The 22,853-nt window shown below is 40.6% G+C and overlaps 1 protein-coding gene across 3 annotated transcripts in view; it reads right to left on the bottom strand.

The window, feature by feature from the left end:
• HERC4 (HECT and RLD domain containing E3 ubiquitin protein ligase 4) overlaps window positions 1-21,217 on the bottom strand; it is a 31,093-nt gene extending 9,876 nt beyond the window's left edge. For 2 of the 3 annotated variants that reach the window (XM_017826117.1, XM_017826119.1), the window contains exons 1-16: window positions 21,112-21,217; window positions 20,184-20,336; window positions 18,712-19,001; window positions 15,856-16,015; window positions 14,390-14,466; window positions 12,214-12,435; window positions 11,198-11,289; window positions 8,734-8,864; window positions 7,602-7,762; window positions 7,156-7,232; window positions 4,955-5,079; window positions 4,374-4,433; window positions 3,925-4,036; window positions 3,398-3,587; window positions 2,357-2,529; window positions 1,541-1,657 (exon numbers count right to left, since the gene is read on the bottom strand). In XM_017826117.1, coding sequence (XP_017681606.1) covers window positions 1,541-1,657; window positions 2,357-2,529; window positions 3,398-3,587; window positions 3,925-4,036; window positions 4,374-4,433; window positions 4,955-5,079; window positions 7,156-7,232; window positions 7,602-7,762; window positions 8,734-8,864; window positions 11,198-11,289; window positions 12,214-12,435; window positions 14,390-14,466; window positions 15,856-16,015; window positions 18,712-18,937 — 1,923 coding nt within the window. In that variant the 5' untranslated portion in view covers window positions 18,938-19,001; window positions 20,184-20,336; window positions 21,112-21,217. The remainder of the gene's footprint in view (window positions 1-1,540; window positions 1,658-2,356; window positions 2,530-3,397; window positions 3,588-3,924; window positions 4,037-4,373; window positions 4,434-4,954; window positions 5,080-7,155; window positions 7,233-7,601; window positions 7,763-8,733; window positions 8,865-11,197; window positions 11,290-12,213; window positions 12,436-14,389; window positions 14,467-15,855; window positions 16,016-18,711; window positions 19,002-20,183; window positions 20,337-21,111) is intronic. The other variant, XM_017826118.1, reaches the window with a different exon arrangement.
• Window positions 21,218-22,853: the final 1,636 nt, after the last annotated feature.

The raw sequence follows: 22,853 nt of genomic DNA, 5'->3' as shown, positions 1-22,853 counted from the left end.
ATTCAAATCAATAGTTCATTATTAGTACCTTCAATTTTTCCCCCACTCATTTTTTCTTACTGTTGAAAGAATGGAAGTTTTTTTCTTCCAAGTTTCTGAGAATACTCTGTACACTTCCCAGATTCTCTTTTCTTCTCTATTTCAGTTAAGGAACTGAATAAACACTTTTGGCACAAGTTATGGCAACAAGAGTTACACTGGCAAAGGAAATTTTGATTCATTTCCACTGACTCGACAGGCAAGTAGGGTTTCTTATAGTTTTAAGAGGAGGAACACAAGAAACTGGTGGATATGCAGGCAGGAAAAGACCATCAAAACTATGTACAAAGGAGATCTGCATAAGACCACGGAATTTCTTTCAGTCCTATAATAAGTAAGTTTTTCTGCTCAACCTGAAACTGTACAAATGATTACAGGAAAATGCCGTACCTTGTACATTAACAGTAACGTCAAAGGTACTGCTCAGTCTTCTGATTTAGTTAACAAATGAAGCTTAAGACTTTACAAAGCAGTTTTCCAGCTCTCATTTTCCCATACTCAGTATTGTCCTCTCCAATCATGACATCTGCACTATGTGTTCATGGCCATTGAAAGAACTGTTGCAATGGTTGCTAAAACCCCACCACTTCCGTACCCTCCTCTGTTCCAAATACACAGCCTGTCCCTAGTTCCAGGGCCCTGCAGTGCTCCCCCCTGGCTTCCCCATGACATTTAGAATACCACCCCTCTGAGCTGCCAACCCCAGCCTCCTCACACACTGGTTATTTTGTCAGCCCAGCCAGTGCTGACTCACTGCTTCCCTACGCTCCCCAGCGGCCCCACTGTTATTATTTTACATTGCAATTTTAATTCTTTGGGACACAGCATCACTTCCTCTGCATTCATAAAACACAGCAAAAGTAGGTCTCCCATGTTCAGGACCTTTCAGGTGCTGTTGCAAAAAACTTAAATTTAGGTTGGTTAGAAAAAGCACATTACTCAACAGTCAGAAGAACCTGACTCAAGTCAAAGAACCGTGGCAAAAACCTATCCAACTCCCTAATTTTTTGTACAGTCAGTAATTTACTCCCATTTATTACTCTTCTGTTTACAGATCCGGGAATTAATTACCTCAGTTCTTGTTGCCATACTCAGAATACATCAGTTGTCTGCCCCTGCAACTCCCTACTACACTTCTTGCCTTCATTATCCAAGACAGTTTCAGCTTTCTCATACAGCAATGCAGACAATTCTGGACATCTTCCTATCATGAATTACTACTCTCCTAACTTTCCTGACATGGCAAGTCTCAAGTGACAGCATTCTAAATCACTGTTCAATTGACAGATTCAAATGTTGAGCAGTGTTAGTCCTAAAAATGACACCCTAGAAGAAGCACTGCTACTTAACAATTCTTCCTTAGCTCGTACCTGTTCAGCACCAGTGAACTGTGAAGTGCCCATGTTTAGAGAACCTACAGACCTCTCTAAAGGGATAAAACAAAAACAAAACGTGGGAGGAAAACCCCACAAAAACCCAGATAAAAACCAACACAACTTACCATTCCCAACACCTGCTGCTGGAACCAGTTGGCATAGTCATTTCTGATATCTATCAAATCTTGTATCTCATGAATGTAAAATCTGTCATACTGTATAACTTGGCCTCTTTCATTTACCTAAAGAAGTGCAATTTATTTTTTTATTAGCTTTCAGAGGGATATTTTCCATGTTTTTCAAGCATTTGATACATCAGCCACAGATACCCAGCTACTACAAAAATTCTAGAAAAACAACAGTGCCTACAAGAAAGCAAAAAACAATGGATATATGGATTATTCACAATCCCATCAAAGATTCAAAGAAAAATAAAATTAACTGTGCATACAGTATCACATAACAATGCTGCCACTTTGAAACACTGTGTCATCTCACAGGAACACTGAAAATATACATATACACTATACAATGCAATAAATACTTGCTCCTGGATTTGCACAAGTTTAAGAACTATGATTCAATAACTCTGTTCTTAATTATAGTATGAACACTATCTCCATTACCTGTGAGAAGAGGGACAGTTTTCATTTAAAAGCATTAAGCTTTAAAAAAAAAACCCCAAAAAAAGGAGACATGGAAAAATAACTTTATACAAGCCTTATAAGAAGGCTTGTCTCTACAGTATAATTTTAATCCAGAAGCATCCTAACAAAATCCAAATCCCAATGGTTCATAGGTCCAGAGAGAACAACTACAGGTATTTCTGTAGATGAAATGCTAAGTATTTTAACTCTTTAGTAACCTAACTTTTAACTACTACACAGGACACAGATGCTGACAAACAGTGAAGTAATTGCTTAAAAATGACATAAACATACTCTGTGCAGTATTTCCAGAACTCTGAAAGCTGTGTGCAGGAAATTGGTAAGTATTCTTCTATCAGAAGGCGGAAGGCCAATCTTGCACAGCTTCAAAAGGTGGACTACGACATCCTTGTAGAGTTCCACTATCTTGAGGAACAGTGGAGGTTCAAGTACAGACCACCAATTTTCTGTCAACACACAGTGAACACAAATTTTGTACTGCCACTGCAATGCCAGGATATCCTTTTAACAAAAAAACAGGTCTGGCTAGAAAGCATAATTATCAATTACCTAAAAAAAAAAGTTTTAACACATCATTGTTACACATCAGCCCTTTAAAAAAAATTATCAGTTTGCTTTTCTTTACAGCAGACAAGCTCTTTACTCTCACCAAAAACTACTGAAAAGCACAAGAGACAGGTTACAAGGCAAAAAATAACTGAGGAAGAAGAAAGGACCCTCTCAAAAAGGTATCAATTAAAAAGGAAATATTCTAAAATCTCGGTTCTTTAAGCTGAATTTCAGCTGACAGGAGTCACAACAAGCAGGTGCAAGGAAGTAGAGCCAAAAAACAGAGCTACTCTCAGTTGCACATTTGAAGACCACGTCTTAGCATCAGTGAGAAAAGATGAACTGCTCAGAAGCAAGAGAACAGGTGCTGAAGGCAGAACCAAGCCAACAGAACATCTGCTCTGCAACACTTCAGTGAGCTGCTCAGAGCCTGTTAGCTGTCTGACCACATAATTGTCACTTTAAAGGGCAAAGACACATAGCAAATACATTGAACTGCACGGTTTAACTCCTCCCAAATGGAATCCCTCCAGAACTTAAAATACCAGATGCATTCATAGGGATGGCCTGTTAACTCACCCAGAAGCAACAGAATAAGTGTTTTCTTACACCAAGCAATGTTAAGCCTTAACTTTCTCACTGGGGAATTCCACTGAACTGTAAATACACAGCAGGTGTTGCCACAACCAAGTCTTTATTGATGGAACTTCTTTATATTTTCATCTAGAGATCCTTAGTTTCAACAGTAGAAATTCAGTTTCTTACCAAGAACTTTCAAAGGAGCTTTTTCTAGGTTCAGAATAGCTGCTCCAAAAGGAATAGCTAATGTTGTGAAATTGTTTTCATCACTCATCAGTGGGCACTCTGGTAGGGTGAGATACAGCCTCAAAGCTTCAACATCTGGTAAGGAGCTGGTCAATTTGGGAATAAGGTTCTTTTCCAAACTAGCTGCCACCTACAGCACATCATAAAATTCTGTTTATTTTGATGCAGTTGAGAATTCAAACAAATGCTCACCTATATAAAAACTGATCTAGAAAACAATAATTAAGAGTTATAAATTAAGACTATTATACATTTAGAGACAAGACAGTATGGTAAATATTAAAATAGAGCATGCCAATGTGTTACTTAATTGTTAGAACACAATACATTTTTACACATTTGCAGTTGATACATTATTGAGTAAATAAATATATTTAAAGGGTTGGAGCAAGCACAAGAGTAGTATTGCTGGAGACTTGTAATGTAGAAAGAGAGTCCCAAACATAAGGAAAATATGCAGCACAAACCTGCTGAGATATGTGAGCATGCTCAGGTTGTATGAGTTTGTGAAACAGTAGTCTAGCAGCATTCATATCAACCCCTGAGAATCTAGTGCTGGTTTTGTAATGATCATCATTGCTGCACAAAGAAAAAAAATACAGAAAGACTGAGTCCTGTGTTCTCAACAACTCAAGATTCCCCCCCCCCTTGAATTTTAGACCTACTAACTAAGGAATGAAAATGTCTCAGACTTCCATTGCTTGTATGACTTTAGAAGCAACTGGAAAAAAGTCTTCTCTAACTGTAAGACAACACTTGGCAGTAAAGGAGCTGGAAGTTTAACCTGTGGGTTCAGTGCAGCAGTAAGACAGGGAAGCCCCCAGGAAGGCATTCCCTCTCAAACAAGAGACACTGAGACAGCTGCCACCTTTAATGCTGACCACAGGAATACTTGTTTAAAACCAGGAGCACTTACCTCAAAGCCAAAAAGCTCCCATTCAGGCACCCAGCTGAGGAGAATGTTCCATCGATTTCACTGAAATTGTTCACAGGAATGTTACATTTTGTTTTCCTCTTACAAATTAGCATTTGCTAAGAAAACTGTACGTAATCCCTAATAAATTACACTGTACAAAGGATGGGACTCTGACTTGAATGGGAGTAAACAATACAAGATAAAACCTTCCATTCAAGAAAATGCTTAAGACAGCTAAATCATAGCAAGTATTGCAATTTAATTGCTTTGTATCCTCTTTTATTAAAGTAGAAGCAATAAACTTTGAGATGTTGTTTTCATATTCCTTTACATGTACTGCTATTTTTCAGTGAGCAATTAGATAATTTAATCTTGCATAGTCATCTAAACTGGGACAGAGAGACACAGTCTAAAGGATTTAAACTACTCAACAAGCACAACAATGAAAGCACAGCAAAAGCTCTGCACATCATAAAATCAGTAACTAAAAACAGCCTTGTCTATGTATGCCCAAAGCCCTATTAATACTCAGTTCATAAGTAAAATTATGAAAGACAACTTCTTTCCTCAACATCACTTACTTTGCTATTTCTACAGGAAGTCTTCCAGATGGGAAAGTCAGCAATTTTTGAATAAACGTTTCATTCACAGTCCAGATCTGCTTCAAAAGGTCAGGGTACCTAAAATCATCTGGTGGCACCATATTCTAAATAAATGTTAAGAGAAAGCATAAAGAATCAGGCATACAAAATTGATTTCCAGAAAAATCAGCCTTGTGGTCAAGCAGCTCCTTTCTCCACTGAGTGACAATTTGCCTACCCAGACTATTACTGTGAGATACACCCAAGGAAAAATTTACTGTATTCAAGCCCTTCTGCATTCATTGTGAAAGCAGTGGTGTGTTAATTCCCAGCACAGCTTACTGAACAGCAAACTCCTTAAACATACAGTACTCTCCTATACAGGGAACACTGAACAAGCCTCAGACATGAGCAGTAAGCATCTCTTCTCCAGCCAGTGAGCCACTCAGCTCCCAGCCCAGCTGTGAGCACACAGAAAAGGAGCCATTCAATTTTTCAGACAGCTGTTCTTCTACCCCACTTCCATCAGGTTCCCCTGAGAATGACTCATGTTTCTCTGAATGTGCACTGCATCATCAGAGGAGCTGCATCTTGAAGTGCTGCTCATGTAAAATGAATTCCGTTCATACTTCTAATTGTAAAGAGGAGAACCAAGATCATTGTTTTGAGTAGGAGCATTGGTTCAAAAAGAGATGGTAAATAGCACAAAAAATAAGATTAAGCTAGTAAAAGGAAATATTTCTCCTGATGGTGCAGTCTGAGTATGACTGCTGAGCATGACACAGCTGACTTAGTATGACAACTATCTGCTGCCAAAAATTAGCACTTCTGATCCCATCCTACAGCATCAGGATGAGGAAGCCTCTTGCCATTTCCCTTGTGTCCAGCCAAAGTGTCACTTAACTCACAATGACACAACTCAGGGAACCGAGCTGCCCAAACACTGACTTGGGAAAACAAACAGATTTTGGCTGTGCCCCCTCGACTGGCAAGGACACACAGGTCCCAGGGGTACAGCGCTCAACGTAACTTTGAAAGAATTCAATACAAATTACCAAACTAAAGAGTACTAGGAGGGATACTTTTTCAGCATCAAAGATCATCTATTGCTAATACTTTTCGTACAGAACAAGCCACAATGCCTGCATTCACAGTCTCCAGTTCATCTCAATTAGTCAGTCAGAAACTACTCCAGTAATTACGAAAACTGCACACAAGGAAGTTTTTGAGGGAGTTATAATAGAGAAGTTTCAAGCCTATACTATAAGTAATTTTTCCAGTCTACACCTGCTAGACAAGTTTCTCTCAAATACAGCAATAGTTAAAACTCAATCAGAATTAAGAAAAAAACCCAGCCAAACAATCCTAGAAAAACTGCTGTTTCTGTACAACCAGAACAGGCTCTGAGCACAAGGGGCTGTTGCAAGTCTGACCTGTACTCAGTTTTTCTTGACAAACATGTTTCCCCACTAAAATACATTTTCCCTTCTGTCCAAATTAGTTTTCACCCTACACACTCAACTCTTGATGCTTCATTAATCCCTATGCTCTAATATCTGCTGTGCTGTATTGGAAACAGTCCCACGTAACTTCATCTTGTTTTTTCCTCCCAACTCATCCTCCAGTAGCATTTCCTTTCCATCACACTTCCACACTGCCATTTTTACTGTAAAGTCCTTCTAGACTTTTTTTTCCCTTTTAAAATACTAGAATTTAAACTAATTAATTCTTGTTCTTTTAATACCTGAGTTTTTAAGATTAGCATAAAACTATCATGTAACAAACCACCTACAATTTTTAGCAAAAAGCTTCATTTGTTTCCTTTGTGGAAATGTTGTGGTAAGTTAAAATGGCTACAGAGCAGAAGACAGAATAGCTGCAGTCAGGAGTTACTGAGGAGGAGTGGGCAGGAGTAAAGAGCTCAAATATTTCATTGGTTTTTCCTTTATGACATGAAAAGAAGTGCATTCATCCATCAAGAAAAAAGGTTATGCCAGACAGTCTCAAGAGCTTCCTGACAGGTAATACTCACTAACTGGATCCAAGTCCTCCAATTGCTACATTCCCTTAGTATCTTTTGCTTCCACACTGCTCCAACAAACTTTACAATACAGTCACCTTCAAAATCTTTTTAAATGCACAAGAAAAATTAAAATTCAACTCTGACAAGCTTTGGAACCAAAGTATATTTAATTTGTTACCTGAGGACAAAAGTAGTGTGCAAAACTTTGGTCCCCACCGGAGAAAATTCTCTTGACACAGTAACACTCCTCACTTTCTGCAATAACAACAAAAAACAGGGCACTGTGAAAACGTGAAATTGAAAAATAATTAAGACACTGCAATCAACACTTGGTTAGAAAAAGGCTCCTTTGTTGCAGAACCTCACTGAAGCATATCTTTGCAATACAATAGTTGAGACCATCTTTACCTGAGGTTAAGTTTTAGCTGTAGTGCTACCAGAGGACCTAACCCAACAGAAGTAAGCATGTATTTCCTACAGCAGGAATGGACTGTAGGGAACACAGTGGAAACAAACTGCTTGGAAGAAAGTGGTGATAGCCCATACTTAGTTTAAATCTCAACAATTTTAAGACACTATGAAGCAACAGGAAACCAAGAAGTAAATACACCAGCTGTTGCTTACCTGTGGTCACGGGGCACTGAGTACTGTAGGGAATCCAGTTTCCTTTCACTGTGAAGGGACTTTTCCTGTTACTGGTTGTTCCTGTACCTAATTGCCCATTTCCTCCGAGTCCAAAAGAATAAATTCTTCCAGAGGAAGGAACGAAGGCAGTCGTGTGCTGCCTAGGGCAAACAGAAGTCAGCAACAAAACCCCAAGCATTATAACGTGCTGCCACTCTAAGAACTCTGTTAAACACTACGGTAAAGGTCCTGTCACATCCAGTGCTCCACTTCTCTCCTGGCAATACACTGGCATGTACTCCAATAGGTAATATCCCATTGCCATGGCAGAGTTCATGGAATGGAAATGCCAGTGCTTAGCCCCCATCCGACCTTTACAGCACACCTCTAGACATCCAGAAATGTCCAGTTTCTACCAGACTGCCTCCATCCCCTTTCACCTCCCATCCTTCTCAACTCCAGATGTCCTCTCTCCAATCACAAGCCTGAGAAGAACCAGCAGTGAATTTCTGTAAATTGTGGAAAGGGAGTGAATGCACACGATGTCAACTAAACCTTTACATTTATATATTCTTTAACCCAAATAATGGTGAGCCCCTCTCTTAAAAAGATTGTGCTGCTTCTCTCATTTTTTTTTCTTAGAGTGCAATTCTTTGTATTTTCATGTGTGCTGGGAATTTTTTCCCTTTCTTGAGTGCTATTGTAATATAAAGAATAAAAAAACCATGAGGAACTGAACTGCCACACAGTATTACAGGTACTTCATAAAACAGGTTATGTTTTCAAATTTTACACTTATTCTCAGTGCTGCTCACATACCTTCCCAAACACACTTGTTCTTTAATAGGAAAAGACGAAGTGACAGCAACAAACACCTGCACACTTCACACTATTGCTCACACTTTCAGTTCAGAGAATCAGAGCCTCTCAAACATATAACTTCCTTTAGTTCTTCTACTGAATGCTATTAAAATCCCAATAACATCTTTAAATACCTTTTGTGAGGGATCAGCTTGTTCTCCCTAACCATGAAGGGTAAGGAAAACCCCACTTCATATTGCAATAGATATGAAGTTTCACACAAAACAAGTCACCCTTAAGATTCACAGTGCTAGCACAGAATAGGCCTTACCTGCCACAAGTGATCTGTGTGACAACACTTCCCATAAGTTCAAAAACTTTCCTTGGGTTTATCTCATGGCTGGTAGAGTTATGACCCAACTGACCATAGCCTCCAGCTCCAAATGTAAAAACCCCACCTTCCTAAACAAATAAATTATTTGCATTAAAATTATAGGATATCTCACAACAAGAAACTTAACAGAAATTACGAATTTAATAATAAATCTCCTCGTCTGATGATTTTGTGACTGTGGGGAAAGGACAGAAAATACATATGCATAAGAGGGCCCTGAGACACAAAAGGGTCATAAGTTAACTGGAGTTATGAAAATGTGGCACAGCTATGAAGTATTACCTTACTCATGTTAAATCACGCTCGTGTCATTTCCATATCACTGTACAACAGTCCTGCCATTAACCTGTGCCATTCACAGACACTAATCCTCATTTTTCTTTTCTCTTTTCCAATTTTCTTGATAAACTACAGCAGTATATAAACTCCCGCTCCTGCTTTGGCTTTGAAACTCTGAATACAAATTCTAATGCAATTAGCAAGCAGGAAGCTGCTCTCCTCAGGCAGATGTGCAGAGTCTGACTGAAACAGCTTCCTTACTTGAAAGCATAAGAAATCAGAATATTTCAGCAGTGTTGTAAGGCAAGTAATCATGCAACTTACCTCACAACAACTTTGAAACTTTACAATTTCAAAGCATTTGAAAATGAAAAGCTGTTTCTTTCAATTCTACTCTGCATCAGCCTGGACCTCAGCTGGAAATCATCACATCTGCTGAGCAAATCAGGCTCCGTCACTGAGTCAGGATAACAAACAGTGACAGGGTTTTCTGCAGCTCAGGACTTGCACAGTGCTCACAAATATACACAGTGCTGTCTACAACAGGTGTATCAAAACCCCTGGTTCTGCAAGGCCTCTCATGCAAAGGACAGAGTTATCCACTGAGTCCACCAGCTTTAAAGCAAGTTTGAAGTTAACTTCTATACATGAAAAAGGAAAAGAAGCATTTAGAAGGCAAGTTACAGATTGCTGCTTGCTTAACATTCTGTATTTCCCAAAGCTCAACATCAATATAAATTTCAGGATAAGGAAGTTGACACATTTTTTTCCAAATGAGAGAATATTTTAGGATGAAAAGCAATTATTTATGAACAGTCTTTTCCTCTCACTGTAGAAAATTAAGCTTGCATAAACAAGGTATGAGCATATTTATGCAGATACTCTTCAAAACAAGTTTTAACTTGCTGCAGTATAAAAATTCAAACAAACATATTTTAAAAAGCCATACATTTACCCAAAGTAAATAAACACAGGTGGTTTTTTTCCCTCTCCAGAAATAAAACATTAAAAATAATTACTTCCAAAATCCTAATGCCTTCTATAACAACACTCTGAACTCAAGAGATTTGGACATGAACTGGCTATTTAGTCACTTTTCCAAATCTTGAACAGGCAAAATTGTTTTCTACTCCTCTCAGTGGTAAGCTCAAAATATTCTGTTTATAAATTGTTACTTTTTACTGAGTGGGAAGCAGGAAATGTCTAAACATTAACATATACTTATTTAAATGCTGAAGTCTAATTCAACTATTAAACCCGAAAAGTCCAAGAGTCAATCATTTAAATTAAGCCATGTATGTATTGTTTTACCCACTACAAAATAAATGCACTTACCATAACTTGATGCTTGAAATACAATATTCATCACTAAAATGAGTGTAAAAATGAGCAGCAGCATTATATATTCTATGCTGCTGCCAAATATTTCCAAATAAGTTTAGAAGTTTAAAAGTAAGGCTCCAAATAATGCATTTAGCCAACAGTTCTGTATCAGGCAATTTGACATATATCACCTCTCTATTTTAATCATCAATAATTAATTTTAATTCCTACGTCTCTGTACAAACACACTGCACTGACACAGAACACGTTCTTTTTTTCCCAAATCCATTTTGAAATAAGTGACCCATTTTTCAGAACCTCACACAATAATACCTGCAATATGTAATTCCTCATTAACTGTACTCTCACTCGTGACTGGCAATAAATGTACTTCCCCAAGGAGGAGTCTGTTTTCTCCATGATCCTACTTGGTGAGTGATTTGGTCTGATCATGAACACAGCAATGCTAGAGACACTACAGTCAGAAAAGAGCTCATCCCTTTAGGATACACTGAAGTAAATTCAATACCTGCATAATTTTAATAATGCAACACAGAGTTTCCTGTCAAAAATGCTATATTTTGTATGCTCAATTTCACCAACTCTGACAAAAAGACTGCTGAAAAATTTCCTGTACTGGGGATTTTTTTCAAATATTTAACCACTGTTTCCTCAACTTTATCCAATAAACTTAGAAGCCATTTATTCAGAATTTAGTTTATTATTTCCTATTCAGACAGCACCTTTTCCTGGAAACATTAAAAAAACTGAAGCAGAAACATATCTTTAAGTATTGTACCTTCGTAAGGGCAGCAGTATGATCTTCTCCACAACATATATGAACAACCTTCTGACTTCTCAGTGACTTCAGCAGTGTAGGAACATACCTGTCTGAACAGTTTAATAAAGCAGAAGGTCACCTATTTTTTAAGTAAAAATCAAAACCCAAACAGTTTTGCTCGTTTATTCTGATTTTGCTCTAGTCAAACAAGCACTCTGAAATTGTTGGCACACAATGCAAATCCTTGTGACCGAGTTTATGGATCTTGGAGATGGAAGTGTTACTGCAGCAAAAACAGGGACTACTGCACTGAACCACTTTGGAGCCCATGTTTTTAAAGTGTTCCTGTAAGTCAGGGTCAGTAGGTATTCTTTGGGATGTGTGTTCACACACACACAGCTTGATATTAATAAAAGCCTAAGAGACCCGAGCACAACTTCCTTCCATCATCAGAACAAATCAACTTTGTCATCCAGCTGAACAAAGGCAACTTTTTAATGCTAATGTCTTCAAATCTGTTAGGTGGGCTAACATGTCTGCAAGAAACTGTATCAGCACACAAAAAAGGGATTTTATTGAGAAGTGATGCTACATAAAAAAAACCTGGGGTTCTACACATTCCAAAGGATATGGAGAAGCAACTGAAGTCTCACGTGAGATCTTCTTACTATATGAGTGTGATCAGAATTAAGGCATTAATTCAGATGTGCATTTTCTTTACAACACACTTTTCTTATTTTCAACGGTGTTGACAACAACGAACCGGTGAGAAAACCTGAACTCATGAAACCATCTATAGATTACTCATTACTAAACTGTTCAGAATTTCAACACAGCACTGTCAGAATTCTCACTACAAAACTGAGGAAAGAAGACACCTTTGTGTCTTCTTCAGGAATCTCACGTGACACCAGCACTCTTTGACAACATTCAACAATGGTCTGTCCTGTCTGCTTGTTTTCTAGTATTGCTGTCCCTGCATTCACAACCCAAACCCTTCAGCATGGAATTTTACTGCAGCAATGTTTACCTACCATTATCATCATTTAGACCCAGCTGCCCAAATTTGTTGCGTCCCCATCCAAAAATGGCTCCAGAAAGAGTCAGTACAAAACTATGAGCTCCTCCTGCTGCAATCTGTGCAAAAGGGATTCCCAGCAGAGATTTAATCATATGTGGTGAGGTTTGTTTTTTATACTCGTAACCTAAACCCAGCTGGCCATATTTGTTTTGTCCCCAGGAAAACACTTCACTTCCTGTGGGAAGGAAAAAATAAACAACCAAGAAACACAATCAGTACAGTTTAATTATACTATGTTTATCCACTGTAAGAAAAGCTAAAAGTTATGTTTGAGTTTCAAAATGCTTACAAATTACTGACTTCTGAAGCTAAGCATTCTTGTGTAATTTGCAGGCATTCAACTCAAATATTTCACCAGACAAAGTATTTAAATAGTATTCAAACCCCTAAAACTTCTCTTAACGTTACTGTTTCAACAGTGTTAGATCAACTGAGTTTGATTATTACAAAGCAAGATAGTGTTCCACTGGAAGCTGCACTACTACATAGATTTTTATGGAGAGATCTGCCAATACTGGACACGCAAAATTTTCCAATTTCCCATCAAAAGCCTCATTTAAGCTTTTCTAAGGCAACACACTGAATTTTCACACACAATTTAAGAGACACACATTTCAAAACAATGTCTTCATCATATGATCAACGAAGCACAAAGTTTATAATGTCATTCGATGCCTTACAAAGAAAAAATCATTTTAAAGAATGACAAGTCAAAGAGCTATTTATGTTAAGATTGCCTCCAAACATTCTACTGAACAACCACTGTTTTGCTGAGGTATTTACTATCCTAAAGATCAACACTTCATCACAAAACACTTTGCTTTTGCTGATGTGATACATTTCCAAGAGCAGTGTTCCCTTCACAATGCTTCCTGTGTCTCTCCTATCTCCATCTTTCCCATAAGAGTTTTATCAAGATGGGAAAACAATGAAACCCATCCCCTGGGGTACAGGTCTCTCAGATTTTATTTATTTAACAACAAAAACCAAAAAAAAACCCCAACAGTGCATGTCAAGAACAGAAACAGAGCTGCAGATCTATGAATTGGCAATAGGATAGTGATGCCGTACGTGAAGCCTGTAATTATTTAAAACAATGAGTTAATTTTAAATTAAAAATCTAAAATTTATGACATTCTTGCACCTTTGACCAACAGAATGTTTACCAGTACAACTCTAATACTCCCCACATTCTGCTGCTGATCTTAACTCAGGCAAAGGGTTATTTGTAAACCTCTGCTTGCCTGCCCTGGAAACAAAGGCATTTCTTTGGGTTATAAGGATAAAGGCACTTGGGAATACATTATGGCACAGAAAATATGAGGCCATGAAGAGTCACACACAGAATCAAGGCACATATAGGCCATGTAAACTACTATATTTAAAGGAAAAAAAAAAATCATTTGTATACAATGAACACCTCCCTCCCCACACCTTATCTGGTTTGTATTTTAAACATGTACTGTTAAGAAACAAACTACTATCTTCCTGGAATTTTTGTTTTGAGTTTCTAAGTTTCCATTAACACTTTCCAGGAGCCACTTCTTCCAAGTGAAAGTTTTGGTCACAACTCTCTCTTGTCATGACGAGACAAGCAAGCAACAAATTTAAATTCACGTTCCTTTCTGGAGAGCTTTACTAATCAGACAAGGGAGGCCAGACCTTTCCAAGGGTGGGTTATAACGTGACATTACATTTTAATCATGGAAGTACACAGAAAACAGAGGTTTTGCCAAAAGGAGTCACTCCTGCAAGTCTCAGTAACATGAAGATGCAGGTTAAAACAGACTAGTGGCAAAGCAACATCCCAGCAGGATGAGAAAGAAATGGGACCAAAAAAACCAACACAGCTTAACAACGAAGTTACCTGAAAGCCAGATGATAAAAAAAACCAAATTAAAACAAAAAGAAATAAAAGCAGAACAAACATGACATTTGTCTGTACATTCATTTTTTAAAGTCAGGCTTCCATCATTAAATTACACTGCCCATACCAACTTGAAATCCCACCTGTGTTAAGCGGTAGCATGTTCTATAAAAACATTTCCTTTTAGAAATTAAAAATAAATGTTGGAAACTTGAACAACCTGGTAAGAAATTACACAAAACTTCAGAATAATCTGGCTTACCTTTTGAGAGTGCTAGGGAGTGATAGTAACCACAAGCAACTTGAACAATTTGGACCTCTGATAAGCTTTTAATGTTTCTATTGGGGTAAGAAAACAGAGAAAGAATTAAGCTACTAGATTGTGGTATGGAATATAAAGTCATATCAAAAGATAATATACAAAAAGTGAATCCTTTTCACTCAAGCACACATGAAACTAATTCAAACATCCTAACTTTAACCAGAAGGTATTTAGTAAAGCCTTAAGTCAAAACAGCTGCTTTTCTAACGCTTTTAAGGACAGGTTTGGTCTTATTTTCAAATTAAGTCTGTAAAAGGCCATAATGAAGAATCAGGGAGGTTCATGTGCTAGAAGGAGATGTCATACAGCTGAACGGAGGAACTAATAAAGAATGCAAGAAGAAATCAATTCTTACTTCCCAGTTTCCAAAAGAAGAAAGGTTTTACAGTCTTCTTCATGTCAATATTAGATATAAAAATGTAATTACTCTCTGGTAAAAACTGAACACTATTTTTCATCTCTACCAACATTAACGTCAATCAAAACTTCAGTTTACAGAGCTATTAAATTTTGCACAATATTATAAAGAAGCTGCAAATACATCCAAATGTGCATTAAAACTAGTATGCTTTCCATTTTCAGTGGAAAACCAGAAGTTTCTAAAGGGCCTGTTGGCTTTTAAATTTGATGCAGAAATAACATCTTTGGTATTTGTTGTTCATATTTTTCATATTTATACACGTGTCAGAGATAGTCATGAATTACTAAAGCTCCAAGGAATTGTCACTTTTGTGTGTCTTTTTCCTAGGCAAAAAAAAAAGTTAATAATTAGAAAAGAAAACGTCCAGCTTGCAAACATACAAACTCACTGCTACAGACAGTCACACTGGTTTCAGTGAACCTACTCAGGACACTGAAAATGTGGATTTCAGGTGGCTAGAATGCTTGTCCTGGGAACAAGCAAGTGAACCTGGACAGCGTTCATTTTTAAAATTAGGTTTGATCACAGCTGTAAAACTTCGGGGAGAAGGCTGAAGTACAAAGATCAGACAGCAAAAGTACTTTCTTCAAATGTACTCCCACAACCGGTTTTGGAAGTTTAACACTTTACTTCTCTTCACCTTCTCTTAAATGGCAGTTATCAACCCCCATTTACATTCTTAAAATACCTATCCTACTTTTCCAACATAACTCTCATTCTTAATAGAGGACTATTAAAAAAACAAACAAACAAACAAACAAAAGCATCCCAAAAAGCAACAAACCAAACCAAGCAAACCCATAACACACTTCCCACATAAGCTGACTTTTTGAGAAAGGAAACTGCCTACAGAATGCAAGTGTCATAGCTAATACACACCTTCTGTGTGCTTTAAACTATAACAGCAGAATAGATTAACTGATGTGACTTAAGCACATTATTTAGGGAAAAAAAAAAAGGCAACTTATTATCTGCTATTTTTAACCTGGGCACTCTGATGCATTCCTCTGTTCCTGGCAAGCCAAGCTGTCCATCAGTAGCCAGACCCCAAGCATATACCTGACCCTTGTCATTTAATGCAAGGGTGTGGGCTTCTCCACATGATACAGCTACAATATTCTGGGCATCCAGTGCACCAACATGCTCTAAAAAAGAAACAAACAAATAAAGTTAGTTGTTTAAAAAAAAAAAAAACAAAAAAACTCTTAAGAAGCTAGGGCAGTTACAGACACTTTTATTCAGCACTACGATATGAATCAAAATGACACTGAAGTAAGCCCAGGAGCCTGCTGAAACACCCTCTATTTAAAATTGTAAGCACGCTGTTCTAGGAGAAAAAAGTTAAATTTGACACCCCAAAGTAGCCAAATAACAACTGTATCTGGAACAACACACCCAAGTGCACAAAAACTGCAGCTTGATCTTAATGGTTCCTTCTGACCTTGCCATCTGAAAATGAGGGCAGAAACCCAGTTAACATTAAGGTCAAACAGATTATTGTCAAATGACTACACGTGTAGATATTATGTAAGAGGAAAACATTCCACCACAGCAAATTAAATTCACCTATTCACTATTAAGAAAAAAGCCTGCACAACAAGGCAGGGCAAATTACAGACTAAAGCTACTGATTTTGCAATGAGCTGCACAATGTCCTCTTTATAATGCAAAATACTGTAGAAACAGATCCTAAAGAGTAATTTTTCTAGCCATACAGTGCATGCCTCTGAAAAGCACACACTAAAATATCTGTCACTTTTTTTTTCCAGTAGCCTGCATCAAAACCCTTAAATATACTTAGAAAGGAGGGTTTTTTGGGGTTATGATTTGTGATCAGAAGTCTAACATTTTTATTTCAGCAATAATAACATGGGGAAATACCTTAGGGCCTGTCACTAAAGCTGGAATTTTTAACAGTCCCCTTAGATAAGAGCCTGCTTGGACATTCTCACCACTGAAAAAGCCAGTGGTATCATCAACGTAACGTGCTCTCCAAACACAGGCTAGAACAGCCTAAGTCAACTTCAAAACAATAGCTAACGTTATCTGCAACATGACAGGCGCTCAGGTTCCAAAATAAACTAACACAGGCAGCAGATATAAGTTCTTTCATACAGCTGGTCTGACTAAAGAGGTTACCACCCCAATTCAGCCACGAGTCTCCCACAGCTGTGCCAGTGGAAGAGGTCATGGAAGCGCTCTCCAGTTTGGGCACCAGCACACAGATTAGCTCAGGCTATCTTCACCAGCTGCTGAACTAGCCAGGCTGACTCTGCCTAATATGGATTAAGGAACATTCACACAATCCCTGTGGCAAGCAGAGCTCTGTGGGGAGCAAAGAGGGAAGGCACGGCTAAATAATACCAGTGGTGACATGGAGGTGGCAAAGACACGCAGTCAGCAACAAAATTATCTTCAGTGAGCAGAAGTGCATTCAAAAGAGAACATCCACCCATCTGTAAAGATACTGAGCCTCTTTAGACTAATGCCCTGACTTCACAGTACAACACTCAGCAGTATAATCAGCAACCTGTAGGTGAAAGGAAAATTAGGGAGGAGGAGGCTACAATCCTCATGACTGGTGTGTCTGAGAGTGTTAAAAAAAAAATTATAGCAGGTCCATTACATATGAAAGGTCATACAAACTAGAAGTCAGATATTTTTGTTTTAACTTTTAAAGATGATTCAGCATAATTTTCAAAGTGGGCAACAAGCAGTCAGAGTAAGTGACAAGCTGAGTTCTCAGTTTCTCTATGTTCATGAAGCACAGGATTAAAGTCTATCAGTTTTAATATCCACGTACAGCTTCCCAACAGAAGACCAAATTAGTTCAAAAAACTTACATCTCAATTACACAAAAAAACCAAGAATCTTTAACTGGCATCAAAGCCAAAGCTCTGAGTAAAGGTGAACCACTAAAATTTCGCATGACACTTTATTTCCATTTGAAAAATCTGTGTCAATTATTGAGCCAAGCAAGCTGTAAAATTGCTATAGGAGTGATCAGAATAAACTCTTACTAAGCCTTTCCAGTTTATGTTCTGCTGTGAGTAGTGTGAGCAGCACTGTTCCCTGGCTCTCAGCAGCACCAGCTATGACTCACAAGCAAGCTCTGGAGAGAGCCCATGTGTACACTCCTCTGCAGTCCCTGCAAGATGTTTACCCACTTCTGCTCTAGAACTGCACTAGCAGGGAGCAGAAACACACAGAGGACATAGGTAGGAAGAAGAAAAAAGCCCTAAGAAGTTTCACATGGCAGCCTTCAGGCTTTTCCAAATATTCTTCCTGTAGTGCTGCATATGCTGATACGTCTTTTATCAAAAGTTTTTAGTTCTTAAAAAAAAGAACATTGCTTTAATCAGACCAGCTCTACATCACATATTAGACAACTAAAAAAACACACAGTAAGTTTCTCGACTGTGATATGTCAAATACTCATATTTCAGCAGCCAAACCCATACATATAGTACAATGCTAATCCATGTCTCGCAGCAGGTCACCTCCCCTTGAGATTTAGAACAGCCACTGAGTCTCCCACAGCCTTCAATGAAGTGATTCCATGCTAGAAACAAAAACAGTGGCACTGTCCAGCTGCACAGCAGACACAAATAGGACGGACTTCCATGTTTCACAGTTGGTTGTTTCCAACTATCACAAGAAGCAATCCAAGCAAAGGAATGCTTTTCCAGTGAAAAATATGTCCAGTTCTTGGAAGAACTACTGTGCCTGAATTCAGCACATGCACAGACACTGGCAATCTTGGGTTTGATGTAGCATAATAAAACAAAAACCACATGCACAACCACAAGTAACCTCCACAATTCATTACTTACAAACTTACCGGGTCTTTTCCTGGCTTTTTCATGCCCTAGTTGTCCTAGATCATTGCATCCACATGTATAAACAGTCCCATCAACCAGGACAAAAACAGTATGTCTCAGTCCACATCCTACATCTCTGACACTTTTATTTAAGAAAAAGTCACTTTTTCTGGGTTCTAAAACAATCTCTTCATCAATTCCACCCAATCCAAGCTGTCCAAAAGACGCATTTCCCCAGCACAACATGTTTATGCTTCTCTTGATCAGAGAACTTCCAACTCCAGTTTTCTAGAATATCCCTTCTCCGTAGCTGTTAAAAAAAAAAAAAAGGAAAATGTACATTTTTCAGTATTGTCCCCAACATTTACATTATTTTCTATACAGCATGTAATCCATGAGCTCACTTTGATATACCAATATACATGTGATTTACTTTCTTGGACAGGATTTGCATTAACTCTGCAGTAAATTGCTTTCCTTCCCATTTCAGATACAACTTTTAAAAAATGTGCAGGTTCTTGGTTTTACAAAACTTTGCTTCAAAAATTTAAAATACCGTTCTTCGTAAAACTTCTTTAAACAGCAGTCACAACCAAATCCAGCCAGTGGAAACGACCTCAAACATCTTCCAAGGAAACAGTACTGGCTACTTTCTTTACTCAAGGAGCTGCATGACTCCATAAAGCACTGTGTATGGCCTCAAGATCATCTCCAAAAACAACACTTGACTCACAGCTTGGAAAAAATTGGTCAGCTCTGATCAATCCAGTTATGCAATTCGAAGTACAATATGCTGTGTCAGTCATTACATTTGAACAACTATGAGTCAACTGAACTTACGATTTAAAAGAAAATAAAGAGCTGAAATTCAAGTCCCCAGCCTTTCACTGCAATCAACAGCAGCTACAGCTTCAGCTACTCTGCAGTAAAAGAGGCCACAACTCCCCCAAGCAAACCTCCATCCCTAATCTCTAAATTGCAATTACCAGTATTTGTGCTGACAGACTCTCCATCTGTTTGGAAAGGATACAAAGCTACACTTCTCTTTCATTTTCAGTATTGTATACGAGGAAGAATTTATGACAATGTTTTCACTATTACTCATACTGTACTTTCAGGACAGTAATTTTCCCCATACTTTTAGAGCAATTTAAAAATCAATGCAATCCAATGTGAGATTACTATAAATTTTCATATGTACCATTACTTGGAAGACATTCTTCAGGATCATAACACACATAAACCACCTAAATACAAAACTGCTCAGGGAAGCAAGACACCAGTTAGCATCTAAGCATTACATACCCCAAAGGGCAGAATTCTTGCCAGCACAGCAGATAAACTATTTTTCTCTGCAAAAGTCAAAATACAGTAAACAAGATGCTTATTTTTGTGGCTTCATTGAGAAAAAAACAAACCCAAATAACAAAACAACAAAAACCAACCAAACCAAAACAGCCAAACAGCTTAAAATATATTGCATTCTGTTTACCTATCTCAGGTGGTGAGGCATGATCAAGTATTTCCCTAGCTATATCCTACCACAATCAGAAGGGGACATCGAAAGGAAGACTGCAGTTAAGACATGGCTGTGCAACAGCACGTGTCACACATCTGCAGCACTGACTGCAAGGCAAGCTTCAACCTGCAACACAAGAAGTTAGAAAAGACGTATTATTATAGTCCTTGAAGACTTCTATAACCAAGATTTATCTCTGTTTCCAGCACGGAAAAAAAAATAAGAAAAGCGCTCTTTTCTCTTGAAACGTATATGTATTTCCATGGAAGGTGGGGCTGGATTGTTTTGGTTTTTATCTTTTCGGAGTCAGTGCCCCAAGTTCTGTACTTTGGTCTCAAATCACGGCACTTTCACCCCTGTCCGTGGCCAGCCCGCGCTGTCAGCTCCGGGCACCGCGGCACTGACGTCAGAGCGGCCCGAGCCCACACCCGGCAGGACCGCGGGGAACCCCCGCATCGCTCCGGGCGAGCGGGGAGCGCCGAGCGCCGCCGGGGAAGCGCCTGGACGCTTCGCGCAGGCTGTGACCGCCACGCCCGGGCACTGACGCGCGTCCAGGCCGAGCCCCGTGCGCGGGACCCGCCCGCCCCGCCGCACACAGCCCGCGTTCCCCCCGCGGGGCTCGGCCCCCGGGCCCGCCGCGCTGGGGCGCGCAGGGCGGGCAGGGCGCGGCCCGGCGGCGGAGCGGGGGCGGCGGACGGTCCCCTCCGCGCCGCGCGGGTGCCCGGCGGCGCCGCCCGTCCCGCTGTCCCCGGCCCGGCCGCACCTGCCCCCGCGGGCCCGCGGCCGCGCCGCCCGGCCCGGCCCGGCCCGGCCCGCCCCGCTCCCGCGGCCACTTTGCCGTCCGCCCCGCGGGGCCGGAGGGCAGCAGCGCCCGGCTCCAGAGAGGCCCGGCGGGACTCACCGGCGGCGGCGAGGCGCTGCGCTCCGGTCCCCAACCCGCCCGCTGGCACCGCCGGGGCGTGAGCAGCGTGAGCAGCCCCGCGGCGCGGTGACAGGCCCGGCCGCCGCTGCCGCGCAGGCGCCGGCTCGGCAGGCGGGACCGCAGCGCCCGCTCCCCGCCCGCCCGGCCCCGTGGGCAGGGCCGGGGACGCGGCGCGGGGCGGGCGGCGGGGCCCGGCCGCGGGGTGCGGAGCCGGGACTGCGGGGATCCGGAAGGGACGCGGCGCTCGGAGCCGCCGCGTGTGTCGGTTCCTGCCGTTGGGCTGCGAGGAGGCGGAGCGAGGAGCTGACGGCAAACATGGGATGGACGGGGGGCCCGCGAAGCGAGGGGTGCCGGAGTGACGCCGCCGTGCTGCCAGAGCGCCCGCCGGAGCGCAGGGCTGGGCGCGGGTTTCGCTCCGGTGACTGCAGCTGGGCGCGTTCTTGGCTCGGCAACAAGGGAGCGCTGTAAAGCAGATCTTCGCTGTGCTACATCAGTGTTTTTAAACTGAGAATTAAAAAAACTGGAGTACGTTCTGGGGCAAAGCGCTCCCTGAGAAGAGGTCCTCGCGTGGCGCGTTCCTCCTGCTCCAGAGACCTGGGCGCGTGTTGCTGTTCCTTGAGCGTGATCTGCAGAAGCCTCTGCTTGATCTCTGAGGGCACGAAAAGAATGAGATCAGTGAGTGGGAAGGAACTGGATCCGCCTGGGAGTTGCAGGAACAAAGTGTTCTTCATACTCCAATTACCTGTCATTAAGCTCTGAGAGCGCAGGATCCCTCCCCGAGGGCGGTCGCGGTGGCGGTGCTGCCGCGGGAGGCGGCGGTGCGATCACCAGCCCTGCGTGGCCCTCCTGCTCAGGGACCAGGGTGGGTTTGGGGGTTTGCTGTGTCCCTCCCGCAGAAATAAATGCAGTTTTCCGAATTCTGCATTCCGGTTACCAGCTTTCCTGAGTATACCCAAGGTGGGCATGGTAAAACTTTTTTTTTTCCACTCAACACGTATCTCTAGTGAGCCACTAAAGAGAAGTTTACACTTCCCCCCCCCCCCCCCAGTATTTTGCTTAGTTCTGGGAGGAAAATCCATTGCAATTTATGTAATTGGACCGGGCCGGGAATCCAAATCAGGCTTCCTTCTTTAGTAGCCTCTTTATAGTAGTTTTGGGATCCACCTTTATGTAGGTCAGGAAGTGAAAAATGGTCAGGACCAGGCATACTTGACAGCAAGTTATTTTGCAGACTGGGGCTGAGGAAGGTTCTGTGTTTGGTGTCCTTTTGCCCTGTAATGGAAAGCATTTAACAAAATCTCAACACACAGGATGTCTTGGTCCAGCCAACACTCCTTTGTGTATGTAAATAGCTGAGATTTTACAGGACTTCTCGGGATTTGTGGTTGTAGGTTTATCACTAAATATCAAAACCAGAAATACTAAATTCATACATAGAGAAAATGAGATGGCTGCATGGCTGACAGGCTAAAAGATGCAGCACTTTTCAGGGCAGCAAATCCCTAGTTTTGCTGTTTAAAGGAGAAATGTGAGTGATTCGCCTTTTGCCGTTCTGCATTTAGGAACAGAAGGTTGGCAGGAGCTGTGACACAGCAAATGGAGGAAAACATTTAGTTCATTGCCTTCTAAGCTTCCTTTTCCCCTTATTTGTGAGCCCACCGGAACAGTAACCGTGAATAACTACACAGTGGATTTTAAATACTGTCATTCATTGTGCAGTG

Source organism: Lepidothrix coronata, unplaced genomic scaffold, assembly GCF_001604755.1.
Source record: "Lepidothrix coronata isolate B3197 unplaced genomic scaffold, Lepidothrix_coronata-1.0 Scaffold124, whole genome shotgun sequence".
NCBI classification, from domain to species: domain Eukaryota; kingdom Metazoa; phylum Chordata; class Aves; order Passeriformes; family Pipridae; genus Lepidothrix; species Lepidothrix coronata.
Note: the sequence above shows the minus strand (reverse complement) of the source record. Positions and strands in the feature narration are given on the sequence as shown.